Source organism: Physeter macrocephalus, chromosome 20 (genome assembly GCF_002837175.3).
Source record: "Physeter macrocephalus isolate SW-GA chromosome 20, ASM283717v5, whole genome shotgun sequence".
Taxonomy (NCBI): Eukaryota; Metazoa; Chordata; class Mammalia; order Artiodactyla; family Physeteridae; genus Physeter; species Physeter macrocephalus.
Window position 1 is genome coordinate 18,786,996 of NC_041233.1, and position 25,412 is coordinate 18,812,407.

Genomic DNA, 25,412 nt, shown 5'->3' on the forward strand with positions numbered 1-25,412 from the left:
GAGGGTGTGGAGAAAAGGGTACCCTCTTGCACTGTTGGTGGGAATGTAAATTGATACAGCCACTATGGAGAACAATATGGAGGTTCCTTAAAATCTAAAAACAGAATTACCATATGACCCAGCAATCCCACCACTGGCATATACCCAGAGAAAACCATAATTCAAAAAGACACATGCACCCCAATGTTCATTGCAGCACCCCAATGTTCATTACAATAGCCAGGTCATGGAAGTAACCTAAATGCCCATCGACAGACGAATGGATAAAGAAGATGTGGTACATATATACAATGGAATATTACTCAGCCATAAAAAAGAACGAAATTGAGTCATTTGTTGAGACGTGATTCGATCTAGAGACTGTCATACAGAGTGAAGTAAGTCAGAAAGAGAAAAACAAATATCGTATATTAATACATGTATGTGGAACCTAGATAAATGGTACAGATGAACCAGTTTGCAGGGCAGAAGGTGAGACACAGATGTAGAGAACAAACATATGGACACCAAGCGGGGAAAACTGCTGTGGGGTGGGGATGGTGGTGTGCTGAATTGGGCGATTGGGATTGACATGTATACACTGATGTGTATAAAATTGATGACTAATAAGAACCGGCAGTATAAAAAACCAAACAAACAAGAACAACAACAAAAAAAAACCCTGGTTTTATTTTTTATATTTTGTAGTATACAGACCACTAGGCACTGGTTAAAATGTATTTTACAGCCATTTTTAAGGGTTAGAAATAATTTTTGTTATGGTATCTTTCTATATTTTATGACTTTAATTAAATTTCTGATTTCTGTTCCAAACACTGCAATATAAGACAGTATAAAGCACATTTTACTCATTAAATTTGTGGATAATTTTGTGATTTTTTTCAGAGGCTATAACACCAAGGGACTGATAATACAAGATAATGTGTATAAAATACACTTCAGCAAGTTCCACAAACTCCATCCTCAAGGATCTTTCTTTCTCTCACAACCCAACAGCTAATGCACACACTCAAGAAGTCACATCAGGGGTATTCTACAACCGTCATCATCTTTAAAGAGGAATCTTGTCATGAGCATGAGGTAAAATAAAGGACATTTTAAACCAACTACATATATCCTACTTTACAGAAGCTCGTAGTGAGACAAATAGCATTGACACAGACGTGTACGTACATTTGTGATAGCATTAGTGGTCACAGAGTACAATACTTAGTAAAGATCGTTGGCACTTTCAAAATTATCTTAAACCAAAGATCAAGCAAATTTTAATTCTTTGTGAAAATATTTATGGAGATAGTTTCCTATTATCCATCACTTTTTGTAATATAAAATATAACAAAGTAACATTTTTCTTGCCCTTAATTCTGTGAGGTCCAATGATTATATTTCAAACAAATGTCAAATTTGGCAACCAAATCAATCACTTTAACTGTGAAAAAGCCTAACATCTTATTTTAGTTTAAAGGTCTAAAAATTCCTTCTTTTATATAGCCTATATTCTTGTATGGGGAGACAGGCAATAGATAAATAAGCACATAAGTATATAATGCCATTTGTCATGGTAAACATAAACTTCAGTAAGAAGATAAAGGCTGGCTGAAGTGGAAGATGCTATTTTTATTTATGATTCTTAAAGGGCTTATGCAGGATGTTATGTAAGGTAATGATAACTCAGACCTGAAGAAGTCTGCTGTGCAATTCTTGTAGAAAGCACATGGTTAGAGAACAGGTCTTTTGCCTCCTTAGGAAGATTTATTCTTAGGCATTTTATTCTTTTTGATGCGATGGTAAACGGGATTGTTTCCTTGATTTCTCTTTCTGATATTTTGCTGTTACTGTATAGGAATGCAAGAGATTTATGTGTATTAATTTTGTATCCTGCAACTTTACCAAATTTATTGATGAGCTCTAGTAGTTTTCTGGTAGCATCTTCAGGATTTTCTATGTATAGTATCATGTCACCTGCAAACAGTGACAGTTTTACTTAAAAGCACATGAAAAGATGCTCAACGTCACTAATTATTAGAGAAATGCAAATCAAAACTACAATAAGGTACTACCTCACACCAGTCAAAATGGCCATCATCAAAAATCTACAAACAATAAATGCTGGAGAGGGTGTAGAGAAAAGGGAACCCTCCTACACTGTTGGTGGGAATGTAAATTGGTACAGTCACTGCAGAGAACAGTACAGAGGCTCCTTAAAAAATAAAAAATATAGCTACCATATGATACAGCAATCCCACTCCTGGACATATATCTGGAGAAAACCATAATTCGAAAAGATACATGCACCCCAATGTTCACTGCAGCGCTATTTACAACAGCCAGGACATGGAAGCAACTTAAATGTCCATCAACAGAGGAATGGATAAAGAAGATGTGGTACATATATACAATGGAATATTACTCAGCCATAAAAAAGAATGAAATAATGCCATTTGCAGCAACACGAATGGACCTAGAGATTGTCATACTGAGTGAAGTAAGTCAGGCAGAGAAAGACAAGTATCATATGATATTGCTTATATGTGGAATCTAAAAACAGGGTACAAATGAACTTATTTACAAAACAGCAGAGAACAGTACAGAGGCTCCTTAAAAAATAAAAAATATAGCTACCATATGATACAGCAATCCCACTCCTGGACATATATCTGGAGAAAACCATAATTCGAAAAGATACATGCACCCCAATGTTCACTGCAGCGCTATTTACAACAGCCAGGACATGGAAGCAACTTAAATGTCCATCAACAGAGGAATGGATAAAGAAGATGTGGTACATATATACAATGGAATATTACTCAGCCATAAAAAAGAATGAAATAATGCCATTTGCAGCAACACGAATGGACCTAGAGATTGTCATACTGAGTGAAGTAAGTCAGGCAGAGAAAGACAAGTATCATATGATATTGCTTATATGTGGAATCTAAAAACAGGGTACAAATGAACTTATTTACAAAACAGAAATAGAGTTACAGATGTACAAAACAAACTTATAGCTACTGGGGGTTGAGGGTGGGGAGGATTAAACTGGGAGATTGGGATTGACACATACACACTACTATATATAAAATAGATAGCTAATAAGGACCTACTGTATAGCACAGGGAACTCTACTCAATACTCTATAATGGCCTATATGGGAAAAATAATATAAAAAACAGTGGATATATGTGTATGTACAACTGATTCACTTCGCGGTACACCTGAAACTAACATAACATTGTAAATCAACTATACTCCAATAAAAATTAAAAGAAAAAAGAAAGAAAGGAAGCACATGGTTAGAGAGGGCAGTAAGTGGAAAGACACCAGAAGTGTAGACATGTCTGCCAAACTGGAGAAACAGTCAGGAGGTCTATGTATCTGAATTTGAAGGTGCAGGGAAGAGAGCTGTAGGGTAAGTATTCTTCAGCAAATTGCCCCAAAAGTGGTTCTTGGGATTTCTGTGTTTATAACTAAGTGGCCCATCAACAAAACACTGGGCTGTTTCCTTCTCCTGAGGTAAAGGAAAATGTCCTGAACCAGGTGCTCAAAGACTCTAGATCTTGTCCTGTTACTTCCCCATCAGTGTGTGACTCAAGAGCCTCACTTCACTTCCTGACCTTTGCTATCAGGCTCCAGAATATTTCTCCCTTTGAAACTCCATCGTTTACTTTATGGATAGTGGAAATACAAAAGTCTCAATATCCCTCCTACTATGAGTTATGCCAAAGTCTGTTTCCTAAAAGTCATCACTTCATAAATTGTATCTTTCAGACTTTTTTTCTCTAGAAGGCTTATTCAACATTCCAAAAGTTACTTTTGAAATGTGGGCAGCCAAACATTTCACTTGAGTTAAGCGATCAGCCCCCTGTAAGAGTTTTTAGGATGAAAACAAAATAGAAAATAATAAAAACATATTATTAGATTTAACACAATATATTTACTAATTTAATTACTAATGCAAGTTTAGTTATAAAAATTGAAATAAATTATTTAATAATTAACTTATCAGAAACAAATGATTTTTAAAAATCCCTTAAGATTCCACAACTAAACGTCCTCCCATCCTCCCCATATTATTTTTCTATTCACAGTGCTGCTATTTCCCCTGAAGTTACTTTCAAAGAGAGATGCTTGGCTCCTTAAACTCAGCTACTCTGAATCAGAGGCTCTGCATAGCACTTGTGCAGAGTTCCCTGAGTGAAAGGCTAGTCCGCATCAAAGCCCTTTTGGACCATGGACTCTCATGCCAGTCCACAGCTCTGACCCTTTGGTGAAAGAGCACTTTCCAGAAGGACTTCAAGCTGAATATCTCTCCCAGCATGAGCAACAGAGATCACTGACTGGGGCTGCTGTGTAGCTTAACCAACAGGTTTCTCAATGAACACTTTTTCCTACTCTAGTCACCTCTGTTCCCTTAGTCAAAAGACTCTTCAAATGGTGCACACATGAGGAAGGTCATTAGGTGCACTGAGAGCATACAGTCTCACCTCTTGCTGACCAGTGCTAGCAGGCGATTCTGCTTTTCCTCGCCTTAAACTCTTTGTTTTCAGAGGAAACAGCAAGAGCCTCACTACAGAATTCTTCCCAGTAATGTCTGATTTAAATCTGCATATAAAGCTAAGGTTACTCTGCTGCACGTCTTTTATTAAATTCCTTTAGAAAGCCCCCTGGAAACTGGCTTCTCTACAAACTGGCTCTGACACTATAAAGGAGTCATATCATTTCCCAAAAAGACAAAGTGCTTTAATTGGTATTCCCTGGCAAGACTCCTGTGAGAATGTAGAGTGACTAAGATGCATTCAGGAAATCTGCTTTCCACTGAAAAATGAAAAGGTGTACATTCTTGAACGTTAAATAAATGTGAATGGTGCCTGAATAGATTCTCCACAGTCAACAAAGGGTCTGCAGAGCATGAAGAGTGGAAGGGAACATTTGCTAGCAGTTAGGCCTATGGAAAGACAGTGTCGGAAAAACTGGCTTGATAAAGAACTGTGATCATTAGTGCCCAGGCACTGTGGAACGTAGTCTGGTGGGTAAAAATGATGTAACATGGGGCCTCAAGCAGCATAATCAGGACCCAGAAACTAGAGTGAACATAACAATGTATCATCCAAATTTGATACTTTTGAGAGTGAAAAGGGGGATAATGCAAATCTGTCCAAAGGAAACCAAGACATACATTTTCATGTTTAAATTCACTCAGCAAGTTTAAACACATTCATGTTTAAATTCACTCAGCAAGTACTTATTTTATGAAAATTCATTTGCAATCCAATAATCTTTGGACAAATTTGTTACTACTATAACATAAAAAAATAAGAAGTAACGGTTGAATACAGTTGAATTTCAACATCATGTAAGTCTCAAAAACTGAATTTCAAAATGTGTGATAATCAAAGACTAAGCTAAAATTTAATTTTATCTGCTGAATGAAAATACCAAGAAGAATGCAAAAAAATTCCATTCAGCTTTTGGAAAAGGGTGAGTCCTAATAATTAAAGGACTCTCTCTGCAAAATCGTAGGGCAGGAATATAAAATTTGCAAAGAAAGAAGCACAGATAGCTCAAAGTACAAAAGAAAAGGTAAGAAAATTTGAGCTCCTAAGGCGTGGAAGCCCTCAGGGTAAAAAGGAGGATGGAGAAAGGAGGCTGGGACACTTCCTATTCATCCCTTCCCGTGGGAATAGGAAGAATCAGCAGAAGTTGTTCTAGATGGTCACATGATTCAAGGAACTTGGAAGGAAAAACAATTCTAATGTTCAAATGTTTTGGACAATTGGATTTATAAGGGAAAACTAATAAAGGAGTGATTGGATCCTTGGGCAAGTCATTCAAGATTTTGGTAAACAGTCAAAACAGACTATCTAAAACAAGGGTGAGAAAACTTACTCTGTAATGAGCCAAATAGTAAATGTTTTAGGTTTTGTGAGCCACATAGTTTCTGCTGTAGCACAAACAGCAAGGTATAATATATGGATGTGTCTGTATTCCTAAAATTAGAATTTCATATAATTTTCACATTTCAGAAATTCTTCTTACAAATTTTTCAACCATCTAAAAAAATTAAAATCATTCTTCACCCAAAAGACTATACAAAACAGATGGTGGGCTAAATTTGGCCCTAAGGCTGTAAGTTTGCCAACCCCTGATCTAAGATAATAAGTAATGGGTTACAAATATAGGGAATAAAAATCAACAAAAGAGGAGTCATGCATTAGAAATATTTGGTAAGCAGCCAGTTATAAAGTAGAAAGGTGTTAATTTTATAATATTCAAAGTGTTAGCATTTTCAGAAGGCCATGAAGGCCTTTCTAATTAGTCCTAATTAATACAGTTTGGTAGGACTTTATCTAATTAAAACTGCCTGTTTTCTAAGGTGTTGGCTACTGGGCAAAACATTATTTTCTTAAATTAACTTTATCAATATAATTTACATGTAATTTTATGTGTACAATTTGATGAGTTTTGACAAATGTATACACCCATGTAACCACCTTGGACTATTAGTCTTCATAAAAGTCTGCTGAGAATTTGTTTGGGACATCATTAAATCTAAAATCAATTTTGGGGGACTTCCCTGGTGGCACAGTGGTTAAGAATCTGCCTGCCAATGCAGGGGACATGGGTACGATCCCTGGTCTGGGATGATCCCACATGCCTCGGAGCAACAAAGCCCATGCGTCACAACTACTGAGCGTGCACTCTAGAGCTCGCGAGCCACAACTACTGGGCCCATGTGCTGCAACTACTGAAGACCTTGTGCCTAGAGCCCATGCTTCGCAACAAGAGAAGCCACGGCAGTGAGAAGCCCACACACCACAACAAAGAGTAGCTCCTGCTCACTGCAACTAGAGAAAGCCTGCGTGCAGCAACAAAGACCCAACACTGCAGGAAAAAAAAAAAAATCAATTTGGGAAAATTGACACCTTTAGCAATATTGAGTCTCCCAGTCCAGAAATATGATAAACTACAAATATTTAAGTGATTTTAATTTTTCTTAGTAATATTTTTGAATATTTGTAAAATTAAAATTTTTATAATTTTCAGAGTTTAGATCGTGTATGTCTTTGTTAAATTTATCACTAAGTTTATTTTATTTTTAATGCTGAAATATACTGTACTTTTAAAAGATATATTTTCTAGTTGTTAGTTACTACTATATAGAAAAATATACTTTGAGTTTCATTGTATTTCTCTATTGTACTTTTCTTTTTTTTTTTTTTGGCTGCACCCTCTGGCATGCAGGATCCTAGTTCCCTGACCAGGGATCGAACCTGCGCCCCCTGCAGTGGAAGTGCAGAGTCTTAACCACTGGAGGACCAGGGAAGTCCCTATTGTACTTTTCTTATTTCATTAATTTTGCCCTTATTTTTATTTTTCCCTTGCTCCCATTATAAAATTGTTTTTTGTATACTGACCTTGTATTCTGTGATCCTGTATTCTGTGATCTAAACTTATTTATCAGTTCTACTACAATGGGTTTTTTTGTTGTTATAAATTTATTTTTTAGGATTTTCAATGTAGTTGAGAATATAATTTACCAATCTAGACAGTTTCACTTTTTCCTTTGTAACCGATATACTTTTTATTTATTATATTATTATTATCAATATTATTATGATTATTGATTTACTGTTCTGGCCAGAACATCCATAACATTACACTGCTTTGGAAAATGGACATTCTCACTTTGTTCCTAATCTTAGGGAACAGTGTTTTGTCTTTCATTTTAAGTACAATTTTAAAGCTACTTTACTAGGTAAAAGTAGTAATTTAATGGTATGCTTTCATTTCCCTCCACAGCAAAGAAACTAATGATATCATGTAAAATAACAATGTAAGTGGTAATGTAAAACAGGGACTTCAATGCATGTCTTGATTTTACACAGTATTTTTTTCACTATTTCTTCATTTCCAAATTGCATTACACAGAGTTCTAATTGTACAAGATAATATTCTACACTGGTTAGCTTCTAACTGACACCACCATAGCCTTTCTCTCTGGCAGTTTGAGTGAGACTTCAAAGAGAAAAACAGCAGCTCGGTCCAGAAGACATATAAAGAAAAAACATTTTTTAGGTCATGAAGAAAAGACACTATGGTGGACAATGAAAGAAGTTCAAAGAAATCATGACAGTGCAAGTCATTTAAATTAAAAAAAATTATATATTATTCCAGTAAAAGCTATAAATCTATCCACTTCTATTCACACAGAATTGGACACAAAAGGTTTTTCTGGCTATATAAGCTGAAGTTGTATATTAAACTATGTTCCAATTCTAGAATCCATTTAAATGATTCATGTAAAGATGGTCCATGTAAACTGGGACATGTAAATTTTTTTAATTTATTTTATTTTTCTTTGTTTTTTCAAAAATTAATTTCCATCAAGTGAGATATCCAAAATATGTTCCTCTTTCCTGAAACATAAAGTTAGAAAACTAACACAGAAAAATCTAAATTTATGATGGTCCTGAAAATCTTCACATTCGTCTTTGGAAAGTTCTCTGTATTCTCAGAGAACTTTTGATAAGTCACATGTGAAAATTCACAAAGAAAACATATGAAAGTCTACATTCTGAACACCTGTTACAGGATGAATTTTTGCTGAATCTTTTCCTCTCTTTGAGAGTATTTCACTTCTGGCCACCCATGCTAGTCTCTCACAATTCATTTATGCCATCCTTTTCAAATTTCCTCTATTTCTGGTTAAGCACCTTTTACCAAAACGATGAGCCATTGCGCCCCCTTGTATGTTTCAAGAGGTTAAGAAAAACAATACGCAGAATTATAATGCTAGCTTAAAGTAATATGGGTTCAAAAGCAAAATTTGCATTAAATCAACTATAATTCAGATACCCAATGCTAATAAACATGGCTATTCTCTTATACAATGTAAATGGTACTGTGAGAAAAAAAATAATTCTTTGAACTCCACCCTTTCAAGTTACTTTTTGGGTTTCAGCTTCACATTGCTCCATGAGCATATTTCTACAGCTTCTATAGCTAACATTCTTCAAGATATACAAAATCATAGGCAGCTTCAGTAGTACTAGTTCTATTCACAGTGGTAATAGCAATAGAAGCTATCTTATTAGACTACTATTTACTAAGTACTTCATTTCTGTTAGCTCATTTTGTCAGCATAATAATCTTTTTTCTTTTTTTTTTTTTTTTTTGTGGCCTCTCCCGTTGCGGAGCACAGGCTCCGGACGCACAGGCTCAGCGGCCATGGCTCACGGGCCCAGCCGCTCCGCGGCATGTGGGATCCTCCCAGACCGGGGCACGAACCCGTGTCCCCTGCATCGGCAGGCGGACTCTCAACCACTGCGCCACCAGGGAAGCCCAATAATCTTTTAAAGTAGGTATAATACCAAGTTCATTTTACAAAGGAGGAAACTGAAGCTTAGTGAGATTTGTTACTTGCTTTAGTTTTAACCATTATATTATTAGGGTTCTTCCTGGGCTGCACCGCACAGGCCTACAAGCCCTGTGCTTGCCCAGCTTCAAGACTGAAGAAAGAGCTGGGAGTCAACAACAGACACATCAGTGGTTTAATGGATGGGGGAGCTTACACGTCTGAAGCAGGGTCCTGGAGCGACACCCCACCGTGCGCTTCAGACGACGGGCAGGACATGGCAGCAGTCTTCACTCCCGAGAAAGGGGAGTTTGTCAGTTATAGGGGAATTGATTTCAGATGGGCTCATTAGTTACCAGGGAAACCAGCAGAGGGGAATGCCCCTCACAGCCCCCTTTAATGATAACAATCACTAGCTGGGGCCTGGGGCAAGTATGTAGGAAGGTCAGTCATTTGCATAAGATATAGGTGAAGCAGGCACTGGTGGGGCAGGGGAGGTACAGAGAGCAGGAGAACAGCCATCTTAAGCGGCCTGACCATACAGCTCTTAATCACTGTAAAATTTACACATAGATATTAAACACCAAACAGATAAAAAAAATTAATACTTCCTACTCTCCAAGGTTAAGAATGAGATTCTACAAACTCAATTGTCCATACACTGAATCCAGTGGAGATAGTAATAGTAAATGTCACAGTATTTGACTCAGAAATTTTAAAAATAATCTAAACAATGGCAAACATAGTTATTCATCAAAATAAGTATTAAAGACCGGTATAATCATATTTTTGTAAAACTATAAAATATCAGGCTATGATCTTAAGTTAGTATTTTATCATCTCAAAAGCACTGAAGAACACTCATGAAAATTCAGGTACAAGACTGGATTCTGTAACACTCACACACATTCTCAAGAGCATAGCTTAGCCTTCCCTGAACTTGCAAAAGTATACATGTATTGCCTTCATGTTGACACTCTTCAGATACTCTAAATAAAGTTTTGCAGTTCTAAGTTCAGGATATTGGTCAGCATTACATCTGACCTTCTAAAGAGAAGATTATACCTGATCAATTCTATTATCTTCTATGATAAAGGGACAGTCCTCAAAGGAAAAAAAAAAGATTTTCATTAATTACACCTGAGTTAGATTTCTATTTTCCTACTATAATCCAATTAGCAGTTAAGTACAAAGGTTTATGGGTCATCATCCAAGGAATCCCTGCAGAAGTGCTGTACAGGTGCCCCTAGCAGCTGTCTAGGAGACTGGGGGTGTAGGGACAGAGATAATGGGCCTCTAGACTATCCTGCATGGTTTCAAGCACAGGATCTCTGCTTTTATCTGTTTTTTTGGCCATAAAATGTGTTTGAAGAAAGAGTATCTTTACCTCAACATTCAAAAAAACATTCTTCCAAACCGAACACTTATCAGTATGTTCTCAGCTGGCTGGAACATCAGATTCTAAGGGATCTTAACACTAATGCCCTTAACTGGAGCTATCCAGCAGGGATTAAGGGCCAATATAATTTAATATTTTTATTCGTAATCTAGATGAAGGAACTAAGATTATAATCTCATATTTCTAATTAATACTAATTTAGGTATGGTCACCAACCAAAATTAAAATCAACCTGATAAATTACATGAAGAATCATTTAGAAATATAATGAAGTTTAATAGCATTAGGATTTGGGGCCAAGAACAAACATATCAAATCAAAATGGAGAAGGGATATATGGGCAACGACAGTATAAAAAATAAAAACAAAAAAGTTATTGTCTATCCAATAATCATGGTGTTTAAGAGGGGAAAAAGTAGGCTAACAGTAGTTGGCTGTATTAATAGCAGTAATGTAAGAATACATCTTCCACTTTATTTGACATCGGACAGGCTCTAATTAGAGTATGCTTTTTGATAGTCTCATTTGAGAAGTTTGTTGAAAAGTTAAATAAGGACTAGTAAAGAACACAAAATACTAAATTATTTCTATGAGGAAAAGTTAAAAGAAACTGAAGGATTTACCTTGAAAAAGAGATGACTATAGGGAAAAATTACTGCCCTCTAAGGCTGTTAATAATTACAATAAATTGTTCTCCTGCCCTAAAGAGGACTACTGCATATGAGGGATATATAGAAATAATGGCAAGACAATTTAATTTGGTATAAGTAAGCTACTTTGATAATAAGAAAAATTTTAAATACTAGAATATTCAAGTGGGAGAGGTTATAAGACTTTTGTCCCTAGATAGCTTTTGCAGAAAAAAAACAACACAAAAAACAAAACGCATTCCCTGCCCTGGTTCACCTCTGCTATTTCACTGGTTTATCTTCTCAAATATCCACCAAGGGATACTGGAAATGTGGGGCTTTCACTCTTGTAAAGCTACCTCCTGAAGTTTACAAGCCTTCTTCATACTTTCAGTGTTTCCCTCCTGGTTCCACCTATCCAGCTCTGAATTAATACTAGCCCACTAGTCACCTAGTCCACACAGGTATAGAATAAAAACTTTTGTTAGAAGAAGAAACTATTTGGCAAAGGTACTTTGCAGTTCAGACATAGTACTAGTACAGTACCACTGTTCCCAGTCACATATGAACAAATACTTCTAGGCTGTTCATAAATATATATTCTGAGGTTTCTCTCTGTATAACTGGCTTGCTTGCAGTTTCTCCCAAACTCTGAAGTGCTAGATCCCATGTCTTGACACCTCTAGACTTTCTCTTACAATTTCTTCCATAAGCGTCCATCTGCCCTGCCAGGCTCCTCGACTTCTGTTGGCCCTTTTCCCTATAAGGTCCTCAGTTGGCTCCATTTTTATGAACTGCTGCATGTAACCTATGACATTCAGACCTGTCAGATACTACTGATTCTCCATCCTTATCTCCTCAGTACATCCAATTCCATCTCACAGTCTTACTAACAGTTAATTCCAGAGGCCTTCAAATTGAACTCTACTCAAATTACAAATTACAAATTGCACTCACCAGTCTTACTGATTCTTCTTTCCTTTACTCTGCCTCAGGGTGGATTTTTTGGCCACAAGAGCTTGATTGGCCCTGCAGGAGGCTCTGGTAACACCTCTGAAGAGAGGTGGCCTTTAACCAAGGGTGAATAGGTGGATAAACTGGATTTTGTTTCCCTAAGGTAAGATAATTCTGAGGTGTGCTCTACAGTACCCTCCTAGAGTTCCCCAGGCTCAAGCCCCAGGTGTCTGCAGTGACTCGTAATCACCACTTGTTGGTTCTCTGTCTCACTTTTTCCTAAACAGACTAATGTTAACAAAAATACTTGACTCTGCCTCCAGGTGAACCAATCCTAAAATAATCTATCTCCATATATTTACATGTGCATTTTCCAAAGAACTTCTATTGTTTTTTTTTTATTTTTTTCTTTTTAATAGCATTAAAAAAATATCCCACATTAACATTTTCAGTAAAAACAAATAATCTTGGTCTGTGTATATGCGGTGTGCCCACAATAAACGACTCACTTTCACACTCAGGAAGATGGTATATATTCTCCCAAATAGACAACTCTCAAACATTTCTTGTTTCTGGCAGTTACAAGTGAGATTTCTTACAGAACACTCTGATTCTATGATCTAGTATGGGAGGGTTCAGCCATAGAAATACCTTGTTTTAAACACATTTTTCTATAAATTTCAGTAGTGATGAGAAAGATCCTCTCCTTTCTGCTCAAGAAAAGAAAGTAAATTACTTTATGTATTGTTCTTTGGCTTTTGATATGCTATGTGACACTTCAGCAAATCCTGCACACAATGAATTCTATCATTTCTGCACATGTGGCAGTTAAATGTGCTCATTTGCATAAGTTACAACCATATACATAAGTAAAAGTGTTGTTTGTGACAGTAGATCTGATTTTGGGGATACATATGAATTTCTAAAGTTCTAATGGATTTTAGCATTGACATTATGGTATAGAAATAAAACATTACTTGCAATCATTCCAGGTACACCAGATGGTGAAAAGTGTTACAATAATTTAGTAGAAGGTAAAGCAAACTTACCCGAATCATCATGACTGAACATCTGATATCATGAATTGTATCATAGATCTTTTTTGAGATGTCCACAAACTGACTATCATCAAACACATCCAAAGAGTTTTTACTTAAGGCTTCCAAGGCAACATTCACTTGTGTTACAAATTCCGGAATTGCTGTTAAAATGAATAAGAAAGAGAAAATTGTCCTATTTTCAGATTTCTGGAGTTTCCAGGAAATGGAGAATCATATTTTTAAACAAATACTTGATTAATTAAATTTCAATTATTTTTTAAATGTAGGGAGACAAAACATTTTGGCAGGATAATCTTGAATCTCTGAAATACAAAGGTAAGCAAAGACAAGAAAGGCATCGTTATGGAAATGTTTTAAAAGATTATCTTTCTCCTTTATGGCATTTTTGTTTTTACCAAGTCTGGAACCATATAATTATTTTTCATCCTATCCAATGTAAGCTCAAAGAAATGACAAAAAAGAATTGGTGTGAATAATAGTTGAAATTGTAAACATAAAAATATTTAAAGAAAAAATACATTTGAGTGGCTAAATAGAAGAAAATTAACTAAAGATACTAATTCTATCTCATAGAAATAATAAAACTACTGTAAACTTTCTTTTGATAAATTATTTCCTCATCATCAAAAAGATTAATGCAAAGAAACTGGTGATCTTATATGCAAAACGTTTCTATGTAAAATAACACAACATTGAATGAGCGTAGGGATATATCAATCAGTAAGGCCAATCCATAGAATGCCCTTTTTTTTATTAAGATTTCAAAATAGTCTCAATTAAAAACGTTTCTCTGACTTTACTTTTAAGGTTAATGATAACAACATTCATTAACTCTTCAGTAGATTCAAGGCAGTTTTCTAAGTGTTTGCTGTGATTTAAATCTTAAAACAACCCCAGTATTAACCTGGGGTTCATACTTAGTTGAATGACAAAGACACAGAGAAATCAAGAATCTGTCACAGAGTCATTCTGCTAATATGACTTTTAACTACTATACCATATCATATTGAATAAGTTTCTTCCCCTTGTGAATATGCAGGATAAAAGCAATTAATTTTTAGAGCAATGATTCCAAACCTGGAAGATATAGTACTTTATCTAACACAAAAATATTAATAAATATTATTTTTCCCTACATCCAAATCTCTATCTGCATGTATGGCATACCATGTCTTGCAATCCTACCTGCCATGTTCTTGATATGGGGAAATGTTGGCAATATACATAGGTACCCATATTTTATCTAGTCTCATCTTTCCTCCACCTACTAATATGTATCACCTATACCCTAATTCTTAGTTACTATACCCACCAGGATTATCCACTGTGCTTTTCTCCTCTGTCCATTCTCTAGGTGTACCATCCAATAAAAATGGTCACCTGGCCACATAGGGCCACATATGACTATGAAACATTAAATTCATTAAAATTTAATTTAATTTGAAATTGAGTTCCTCAATCACATTTACCACATTTCAAGTGCTCAGTATACACCTATGGCTATTGAATTCTGTTTTGAGAGTGGCAATATGGAATGTTTCTATTATACCAAAACTTCTATTGGATAATATTATTCAATAGTGAGATTTCATGAAATCATTGTCTCCCTTTCAGTGAACAGAATAACAAAGGCAAGGAGAAAGCTAACTCACACCACTTTGCACAGGAGAAACACTCCTGAACCACAATTCCCACTAATTTAGATGTGACTCCCAAAGTGTATCTCTAATCTAACCTTTCCCCTGAATTCTAGAGCTATAAATCCAAAATGGTCCACTGCAAAATTCTACCTAAATCTTTCATAACACCTCAAATCCATCCTATCTAAACCTAAACACATTCTTTTCTACCTGGAAAGCCTAATTTTCTTGTAATATTTTCTATATTGACGCCCAGTCATCAATGAAAAAAACTCAGGTGTTTTCTTTTACCTCCTACTCTTTTTTAACCTCTATATCCAAATGTCCTCTAAGTGTAATCTCCTCTACCATATAAGTACATTTTAAATCCATTGCCAGTGCAGCCCCACTGCCTCTAGCCATCATTATCTCCTGCTTGAGCACTCACCATAGTCCTCCTGCCTAAGATCTTCTCATCCTTCAGAGGCATCTTAAGTATAATCTTATTGACAAAGCCAACTCTAGCAGTAAGTACAACAGTGTCTGTCACAAAATAGATTCTCAATAAGTTGTTTTATTAGTGAGTCACATCACTACTCTGTTCAAAAATGTTCACTGGTTCCTTGAAACTTTTTCCTGTTTGTATCCCAAGTGTCTAGCCTGGCACACAGTAGATAAGTAATTGAATTAAGTAATCAAATGAGTTAATGAATGAATAAATATAAAAAACCCACAAAAATGTAGGTACAAATTCAACATGTTAAGCTTGCATTTCAATGTAATTTAGGTTTTGTTCATATTCGGGAATCTCCAAAAATATACTTATGTGGGCTTATAAGAATATTCGACATATTTAATGAGTTAATCTTTACTTTTTATATTGTTGAGAGAGGAGGAAAGTCTTAAGGAAATGTGTCCAGTTATTTCACATTTCCTTCAGGTTCTTGGGGTGAACAGCAAACCCCCAACAAAACTTCTACTCCCAAGAACATGACAGGGAGGCTCCTAATCACTTTGACATCCTCTATTAACCCTAAAGACATAGCTAAATACAAAGAGATGTGGTCTCAAAACTTCTGGTGGTCTACCACTGGCAAAACTCTTTCCATAGTCTTCCCCACTACAAAAAGGTTTTTCTCATCCACCAAACAAGTGTGCCATACAATAATAATTTAATAATTAATTTAATAGTTCTATCTACATCTTCAATTTGTTACTAACTGCCTCTACAATTTGAAACTGCTCCTATCATCTTCCTATGTAGATCTTGGCCAAAAAAAGAGAGACAAGGGCTTCCCTGGTGGTGCAGTGGTTGAGAGTCCACCTGCCGATGCAGGGGACACGGGTTTGTGCCCCGGTCCGGGAAGATCCCACATGCCGCGGAGCGGCTGGGCCCGTGAGCCATGGCCGCTGAGCCTGCGCGTCCGGAGCCTGTGCTCCGCAACGGGAGAGGCCACAGCAGTGAGAGGCCCGTGTACCGCAAAAAAAATAAATAAATAAAAAATAAAAAAGAGAGACAAGCATCAAATCATGTAAAGGTCTAGTTTTCACTGCCATGTGAGATAATGTGAGAAAGATTTGGTGTATTTTAAGGAAAATACATCATAGCCTTTTCATTATTGCAACATGATTTCAAATAAACTCCTCTAGGGGCCTCTTACTAATAAACTAATATTAGTTCCAATTAAAATCTTTGAGAAGCAAATGTTTAATTTCTGAAGTACAGATGGAAACTACTACATTTTTTTTCACTCTAACAGCATAAATGAACTATTCAAAGCCGACATGTAATACATTTCTCATTTCATTAGCTTAAACACCAGCTGTGGGTGTGCTTTATTCATACTATGGACATATGGTTGCTTGGATCAGAGCGGGCGTGAAATTTTTTAATGCTTTCAAGAAAATACAAAGTGAGTATAATTAAGTAGCCAGTTAGTGGTAATTTAGAAGGAAAAACAAATTAACAAAGCTATCTCAAATCCATAATCTACCTACATTTCAAGAAAACAAGGTTTACACACAGTATACCATCCATCATGTTATACAATCATTGATCAGAGAGAGGGACACCTTAAACAAATTCACTCTAATCATTTGAAATCCCAGGTAGAATCAACTGTTCTGAACTTTGGAGTGTAGATTTATTAAACAGAAGTGGCCTTTGGGTCAATACCTTATCAAGTTCAAAGTATCTTGTCTATTTTATACTGCCAAATTCCAAGCCAGTCCTGAACTCGTTAGAAGTCTGTACTTTCTCTACCAACCTTATTCAGAATATGCAGAATAATAATATCCATTGAGTGCTTACTCATCTTGGCACTGTGCTAAGCATTTTGTATGCATTGTCTCGTTTAATCCCCACAGCAGCCCTGTGAGGCAGGAACTATTATTATCCTGATTTCACTGACGAGGAAACTGAGGTCAAACAGCTAATAAGTGGCAGGCTGGTAACTGAGACTCCAGAGCTTGCTCTCTGATCGCCAAAGCTGCACTGCCTCCTTTTGATAAGTAAAATACTTTTGGCTTCTTAATTTCAGTGCTCCTGGGGCACTGAAATTAATGTTAATGTTAATTAACATTAATGTTAATGTCAATTAATTTCTAAATTAATGTTAATTTTCTGGCAATAGAGCCAACTTCTCCCAGGCCTTGAGTCTCTCTCTGATACTAACTTAGGAATATTTTATCCCTTCTCATTTCTTGCTAAGTTTATTAAGTGCTTTTGAAAGTAGGTAAGGGTACATAATTATTGGATTAAGTAGGTCAGAAAAAAATCCAGACTCATTATAGGTAATCATCTACAATGATGTCACTAAATTATGTTTTCTATCATTAATAAAATGCAGATTAAAATATTTCTAATCATACTATTATCTTTGAAAATTACCAATGATAGAGGTATTTGGCTTTGAAAACTCACATAATGCTAAGTCACCATTTCTTTACATGATGCTAAGTAAGTGGGAAGAAATTACAGCAGAAAGTGCAATTAAGCATATGCATGACTTCTATAAATGCCACATACTCTTCATTTTTTAGATTTATTGAACAAACATTGATTATCAAGATTCATACTTTTTTTTTTTTAAGGAAGCCAAGAGTATGTATCAATACTGTGTTTGGTCCCTCACAGATTACGTATCATAAAAGTCAATCACTGGTGAGAATTTTTCCTTTTTTCAAATGAGAGAATCAAGGATCAGAGTGAGTGCTTTATGACACATCACACAGTTAACAAGAGCCATACTGGCCTCACTATTCTACTCTACCCATACCTTTCAAACATCTGGAATAGCTCAACAACAACAAATAAAACCCTAAGAAATAAAATAACAGAGAGAAAAGACTTTGTTGTCATGGCTTCATGATGCTATACTGATACTTTTTTCCCCCTTTGGCAGAGATCTTTTTTCTATATATGAAATTCTGGATCATTTAATTAGCCTGAGTGTCCAGCTTTGGGTATCTCCAGTGCCTTAGGGACTTAGCTGTTTTCCCTAAAGCTTAATCTTGATGTTTCTCAATAATACATTAATATTAATAAATAATATTCATTTATTTAAATGTTTTAGAAATTAGTCATGACTACTTAATATAAAATTTAGCTCTTTCACAATTTTCCTCATAACATTTTCCAATTTGTTAACACCACAATAATTGGTTAAATGAATGTAACTATTTAAGTATTTAAAGTTGGACCAAGACCAAGTAATGGTCTATGATGACCTCTGCTCCTTACGTAACACACTATTTTAATGGAGTTAACAAGTTGCCTCTGAAAAAAATTTTTTGTTAGTTGTTTTTGTATTTCTTAGTATGAATTCTCAAATATTTAAACTAAAAATGCAATTTCCTATACTATCAAACTTCTCAAAATTCACCAATTTAAATTTTTACCAGGTGTAATAGCCAGCACTCAACATGGCCTCTAATGATCCCATCCTCCAGGTATTCACATCTTAGTACCCCTTCCCCACATTGTGCCAGATCTGTGTGCCAAATAGAACGTAGTATAAATGATGGGATGTTGCTTCTTAGGCTATTTAAAAAAGACTTTAAAAATAAAAAATAAAAAATAAAATAAATAAATAATAAATAAAAATTTAAAAGACTTCAAGAATTCCATCTTGGTCATTCTCTCTCATGTACTGCTTCCTCTCAAGAACTTTAGATGTTATGCTGTGAACAGCATAATTGAGATGTCCACATGGCAAGGAACTGAGGCTGCTAGCTAACAGCCAGCAAGGATATGAGGCCTTAGACCAGCAGCCATGAGATTAGAGGTGGATCCTCTAGTTTCACTCAAGCCTTCAAAATAACTGCAGCTTCAGATGACATCTTGACTGCAATGTCATGAGACTGAGGCAGAATCACACAGCTAAGCCGCTCCTGGATTCCTAACTCTCAGAAAATGTGAAAGATAATAAATATTTGCTGTTTTAAGCTACTAAATTTTGAAGTAATTTGTTTTACAATGGATATATACCACACTAAGAGACTGGAAAGGTCTAAGAGAATACATTAGTTTTGCCTGTTTCAGCTCATTCAAATAGAATCATACTGTATATATTCTTTTTTTTTTTAACATCTTTATTGGAGTATAATTGCTTTACAATGGTGGGTTAGTTTCTGCTGTATAACAAAGTGAATCACTTTATTCCTGCCCTGCCACTAGGTTTATCAGTACCATTTTTTTTTTTTTAGATTCCATATATATGCATTAGCATATGGTATTTGTTTTCTTCTTTCTGACTTACTTCACTCTGTATGACAGACTCTAGGTCCATCCACCTCACTACAAATAACTCAATTTCATTTCTTTTTACAGCTGAGTAATATTGCATTGTATATATGTGCCACATCTTCTTTATCGATTCATCTGTTGATGGACACTTAGGTTGCTTCCATGTCCTGGCTATTGTAAATAGAGCTGCAATGAACATTTTGGTACATGACTTTTTTTGAATTATGGTTTTCTCAGGGTATATGCCCAGTAGTGGGACTGCTGGGTCATATGGTAGTTCTATTTTTAGTATATATTCTTTTGTATCAAGTTTCACTCAACATTAAACTTATGTGATTTGACTCATATTGCTGTATGTAGGTTTAGATTTCTCATTCTTATTACTGTATAGTATTCCAATATACAATTATACCACAATTTATTTATCCATTCTATAGTTAATGGGCATTTGGATAATTTCCAGTTTGGGACTACTATACATAATGATGCTATGAAATATTATGCACTTTTTGGTGCTAGGAATATATGTACATATTTTCAGGGAATTTACATACATATTTTCAGGGACAATACCTATCAGTGGAATTTCTGAATCACAGAATATACCTTTGTACCATGTTAATAGACACGGACAGTTTCCAAAGTGGTTGGAACACATTTTACCCGTATCAACAGTGCCTGAGAGTTCTAGCTGGTTTACATCCTCACTAACACTTGGCATATTCCAGCTTTTACATTATACCCTTTCTGGAGGGAATATTTCCCTCTTCCTTTTTAATATATTGATCAGGTGTGTGTGTGTGTGTGTGTGTGTGTGTGTGTGTGCGCGTGCGTGTGTGTTCTACTGGTTAAGCCTCCGGATTACTTTCATTGTTTATCTACTCTCTTGTTGTTCTTGAGTTTAAACAGTTTAAATTTTCCTCCTTTAGAATCACCCACCATCTTATCTATTGCTTAAGCTCATTCTTTAACCTCTTCAGTTTCTACTATCAAGAAAAGCACAGGACTTCCCTGGTGGCACAGCAGTTAAGAATCTGCCTGCCAATGCAAGGGTCACGGGTTTGAGCCCTGGTCTGGGAAGATCCCACATGCGGCGGAGCAACTGGGCCTGTGCACCACAACTGCTGAGCCTGTGCTCTAGAGCCCGCGAGCCACAACTGCTAAAGCCCGCGCGCCTAGATCCCGTGCTCTGCAACAAAGAGAAGACAGGGCAATGAGAAGCCCGCGCACAGCAACGAAGAGTAGCCCCTGCTTACCGCAACTAGAGAAAGCCCATGCACAGCAATGAAGACCCAACACAGCCAAAAATAAATAAATTAAATTAAAAAAAAAAAGAAAGAAAAGCACACACAGGAAAAGAGTGAAAGAAAAATAGAGAAGTAAAGGAGCTCCATGATCTGTATCTCTAGCTACATACAGATCAGTGTGCAGGGGATCACACACTGATGACCATAGGAACATGGGCCATAGGAACAGGGAAATGTAAACATTAATAAACAGAAACCTCATTTAAAATGGATTTGGGAAGACAGAAGGGACAGCTCTCACACCCTACCTCTTGTTATCAATTGCAGACCCAACAGGAGGAGACATACCTTTGCATCTCTGAAAGGAAGAAAGTTCCTATTTTACTACCCAGCAGGAGGAAGGAAGAATTTCTCCTTGCCTGGCAATAGCCCAACCAATGAGAGACTGTCTCAACTCTGCCAGTGAAAAGCCACTACACTTCAAACTCCCAGTTTCTTCCAATGGACATTTTGTTTGTAACAGCCCCACCCACTCTTCCTTCTCCATAAAAGAATGTTCCTTTCCTTTGTTTTCCAGACCTGCCTATAGTTTGCCACAGATTCCATGTCCTGAGTTGCAATTCTTTGCTGTTCCTGAATAAACCCATTTTGCTGGTAAATTAACTGACGGTTTTATTTTTTTAGGTCAATAGAAATGTCTAGGGGGGAAAAATCTTTAAAGATGCTGAGGTGTACAGACAGATTGGGAAGGCAGTCCTTCACATGTTGCTGAGGATTTCTTGGGTGAGAAGAAAAAGAGTTGATCTCAGCTCCCCAGACTCCAACTCTCTCTGTCCAGCTGTCTATGATTATATGCCTGAGAACAGCCCTTTTCCTAACCCTGTCTACCTGGTAACTTTCTACCCACTCTTCATATTTATCGTCATAGATATCAGTTCTTTGTGAAACTTTCCCTGATCACCAGCCCACCCATGCCTCTAACCATGTTAGGCAATCTTGTCTCTTGGACTTGCTGACACTAAAGACATACATTTGCTAAAGATCCTATGTCTCTAACTGCATGTGTTTTCCTGTACTCAGCCACTTCCAAAATCCTGACAGAGAGCTCTTAAAATCAGAAACTCTGTCAAGTCACCTTTGTTTCCTCAGGAAAGGGGTAGGTATCAGAGTCAGAATTCAACACCAGGTATTCAGACTCAGAGCCTGTACCCATTACCACTATATTCTACTGCTGGATGCAAGGATAACCATGCTGAGACATATCCTCAAACATTAAAGAACACTGAGGGTAAAGAGAAGAACTAAATCTTCAAGAGAAAAAGGGTCATCTATAAAATATTTAAATCAGATTGGTATTAGACTTTTCATGAGCAACACTGGATACAAAAAGGAAAAATATGAAGCAATGCATTCAAGTATTAAGTAGAAATTATTTCAGAAATGAGATTCAATACTCAGCCAGTTAATTAAGTGAACAGTGGGATAAAGATTTTTTCAGGCATGCACGTACACAGAATATTTAATCTCCATGAACTCTTCATTAGGGAGATACTTGTCAATAGATTCTTAAAACAAAAAGTGAATCAAAGGAGCAAGATATGGGGCTGAGGAAATAGTGGAGTCGGAAAAGCAGTCAGAAATACCTGTGGGTATTTCTGTGTGTTGTACGTGGAAACAATGAGTAAACGTGTAGATATTTTTGAGAGCCAGGGTTCTCACTATGGAATAAGAGAGGTACTACAATGGAATGTGATAAGACAAAGAACCCTATGGGATGGGATTGCATTGGAGGTGTCAGCACGAACTTATGATTTCATATGTAGCAATATATTACCTTTTGTGTAAGAGTGAAGAGGAAATAAAAAAGCACATCCTTAATCTGCTTATTTTCACAAATATTTTAAAAAGACTCACATGAAAGAGAAAGGAATAAGGAAACTTGTTATTTACAAGGGATGCTAACAATTGGGTAGAAGAAATATGAGAAGATAGATCAGTAGCTGAGTATATTTTGTGTATTTTTAACTCTTGTAAGCATGTTAACATTATACAATTTCACAAATATAGAACTGACAACAAGGATATGGGCAGGGGAAGGTAACCTAAAACCAAATGTAAATAGCAACAAATGAACAAATGAATTTGTTTTAAGGTGTGTATCATTGAGGTATGTATCATCGGGTTGCTTACACTTGACTACTTTCTAAAGTTGTGCTGCCCAATCTGCTAGCTGCTAGAAATATCCTGCTATTTAACTAAATTTACAATAAACTGATACAAATTAAATACAATTAAAAATTCACTTCCTCAGTCACTCTAGCTCACCATATGTGGCTATCATTTTAGACAGTATAGATATAGCTCAGCTCTATCCTTGCAAAATATTCTGTTAGCACTGTTCCAAATACTTGCAATCAAGTATTTGTTGAGCACCTGTCCTCTGTAGGACACTGGTTTAGATCCTGGAAGGGTGAGTATCATCTGTGTTGTTTTTCTATGTATACTTCACAAATACGAGTTATAAACCTTTGGAAAAAACCCTCTTTGGCACCTAGAAATGTCCTGGGCCATTGCAAAATTGTGTCAGGTTCTATTCACTGATACCATTCTTAGCTTTTTTGGTCAATATATATTCACCTTTGTATAAATATAGGTGACTACCTAAACAAGAAAATGTATGTTTTGCTTGTGCTTTGAGAAACTATAGATATCTTTGCTTACTGTGTTAATCCCATGAGGGTTATGGGATTTCACATCTGCTGAAATTATACTAGTTGAAATATATGTTAAAAATGTTGTGAAATTTCAGTGCCAACTTGTTATTTTTACTTTGACAGAATTATCATTATTTTTAGTGAGTTATAATATTACAGTGAAAGAGTAGAGACTCAATCTCATTGACAGTAGTGATTTTACTTTCCCTTTAGTCATTCAATATCACAAGGTTTGTAAGGGTTTCCTATGTACAAGTGTACAATATTAAGATTTTTAAAGAACAAATTCATTTTTCTTGTATCTGATATTCATTTATCTTGAACCTTCTTGCTATTATAATCAATATATTAAAAATTTCAGGAGCCCAGATTAATATGATTTAAATATATATGCACGTATGATTCATTCAATAGATGTTTTTCTAGAAAGTAGAATAAAAATTGATTGTGAACTTCTTGAGTGAGAGAGCCTGTTGTATTGAATTACTCCTTTTACTAATATTTCTTGATCAGATGAAGAAAAGTCATATTTTAAATGCAGCAGGGAAGCTTCTATTTAAGGCAACTGAAGTGACTTATTTTATAAATATTTACCCCGTAAGCTCTATTTTTGTAATGCTGGATTTATGTACATTGGTTACAAACCTTATTTTAAACAAGTCTACTGAAGTAAATCAAGATTTATAACTCTGCTAAATTTTTTTTAAATAGTTACAGAAATCCAGAAACCTCTGCATCAATGTAAGCTAGGATTGTGGAAGGTTAGTCAATTTTTTTTTTTAAGGGAGCTAAAATTCTGTAAGATGAAGAAACTGGTCTATTTCTAGCATAGACTCTCTGGATCCGTAGGTCTATTCATAATCACACGTGCACTGTGCTCACTTTTTCTAGCTACATTTGGTTACAAGCAGAAAGACATTAGAAAAAGATAAACGAATGGACAGGAGGATAGCAGATGTATGGACAGATGAATGGGTAGTAAAATAAAGCATGGGTTGTTGGAAGAAAAGATACGTGTATAGAATCATGGGGGTAAGAATTTGTGAGTGGATGGAAGGAGAGATTAATCTTTATAACTTTCCTACTTCCAAAAGAGAAAAAAATTCAAAGAAGCTCAAAAAAGAGGCAAGGGTACAATAAGCTTTTAAAACTTAAAACAAGTCCAAAATAACCAACAGCCACATAACGAAAGTTAGGAAAGACAAGTGTAATTACATAAAAACTTCTAGAGTTAAGGTACAGCAATTAATTATAAAACTGATCTGTTGCATTCCAGGCAAAAGTGAAGCAATGTACTACATGGTTCATATTATTTACTAAAATGGGGCTCGTCACTTAAAAGTTTTCACTGGGAATGACTTAAAAAGATTTTCCTCTTCAACACTATATGCTAAGGGGAGTGAATGTATCACTTATGTACTTATATTTTTCGTTATTAAAAAACATAACAAAAATAGTCTTCACAAATAGTGTTATAAAAGATGTAAAGGCATTCTTCAAAAGAATATTTATTTTATACAACATTATCATCCACTTCTTCAAAAAGTTAAAGTCCTAAAATTTTTGGTTTGCACCTTTTTGGATTTCTGATATGATACAAAAATAGGACTTTGAAAATTTTGATTCTAGGCAGAAATTTAATGAATAAATGAATGAATAATCTCAGCATGGCTTCTGACAGGAGTGA

The 25,412-nt window shown here is 35.7% G+C and overlaps 1 protein-coding gene across 9 annotated transcripts in view; it reads right to left on the reverse strand.

The window, feature by feature from the left end:
• CTNNA3 (catenin alpha 3) overlaps positions 1-25,412 on the reverse strand; it is a 1,750,900-nt gene that overhangs the window by 328,852 nt on the left and 1,396,636 nt on the right. For all 9 annotated transcript variants that reach the window (XM_028481840.2, XM_028481834.2, XM_028481839.2 and 6 more), the window contains one exon: positions 13,387-13,538. In XM_028481840.2, coding sequence (XP_028337641.1) covers positions 13,387-13,538 — 152 coding nt within the window. The remainder of the gene's footprint in view (positions 1-13,386; positions 13,539-25,412) is intronic.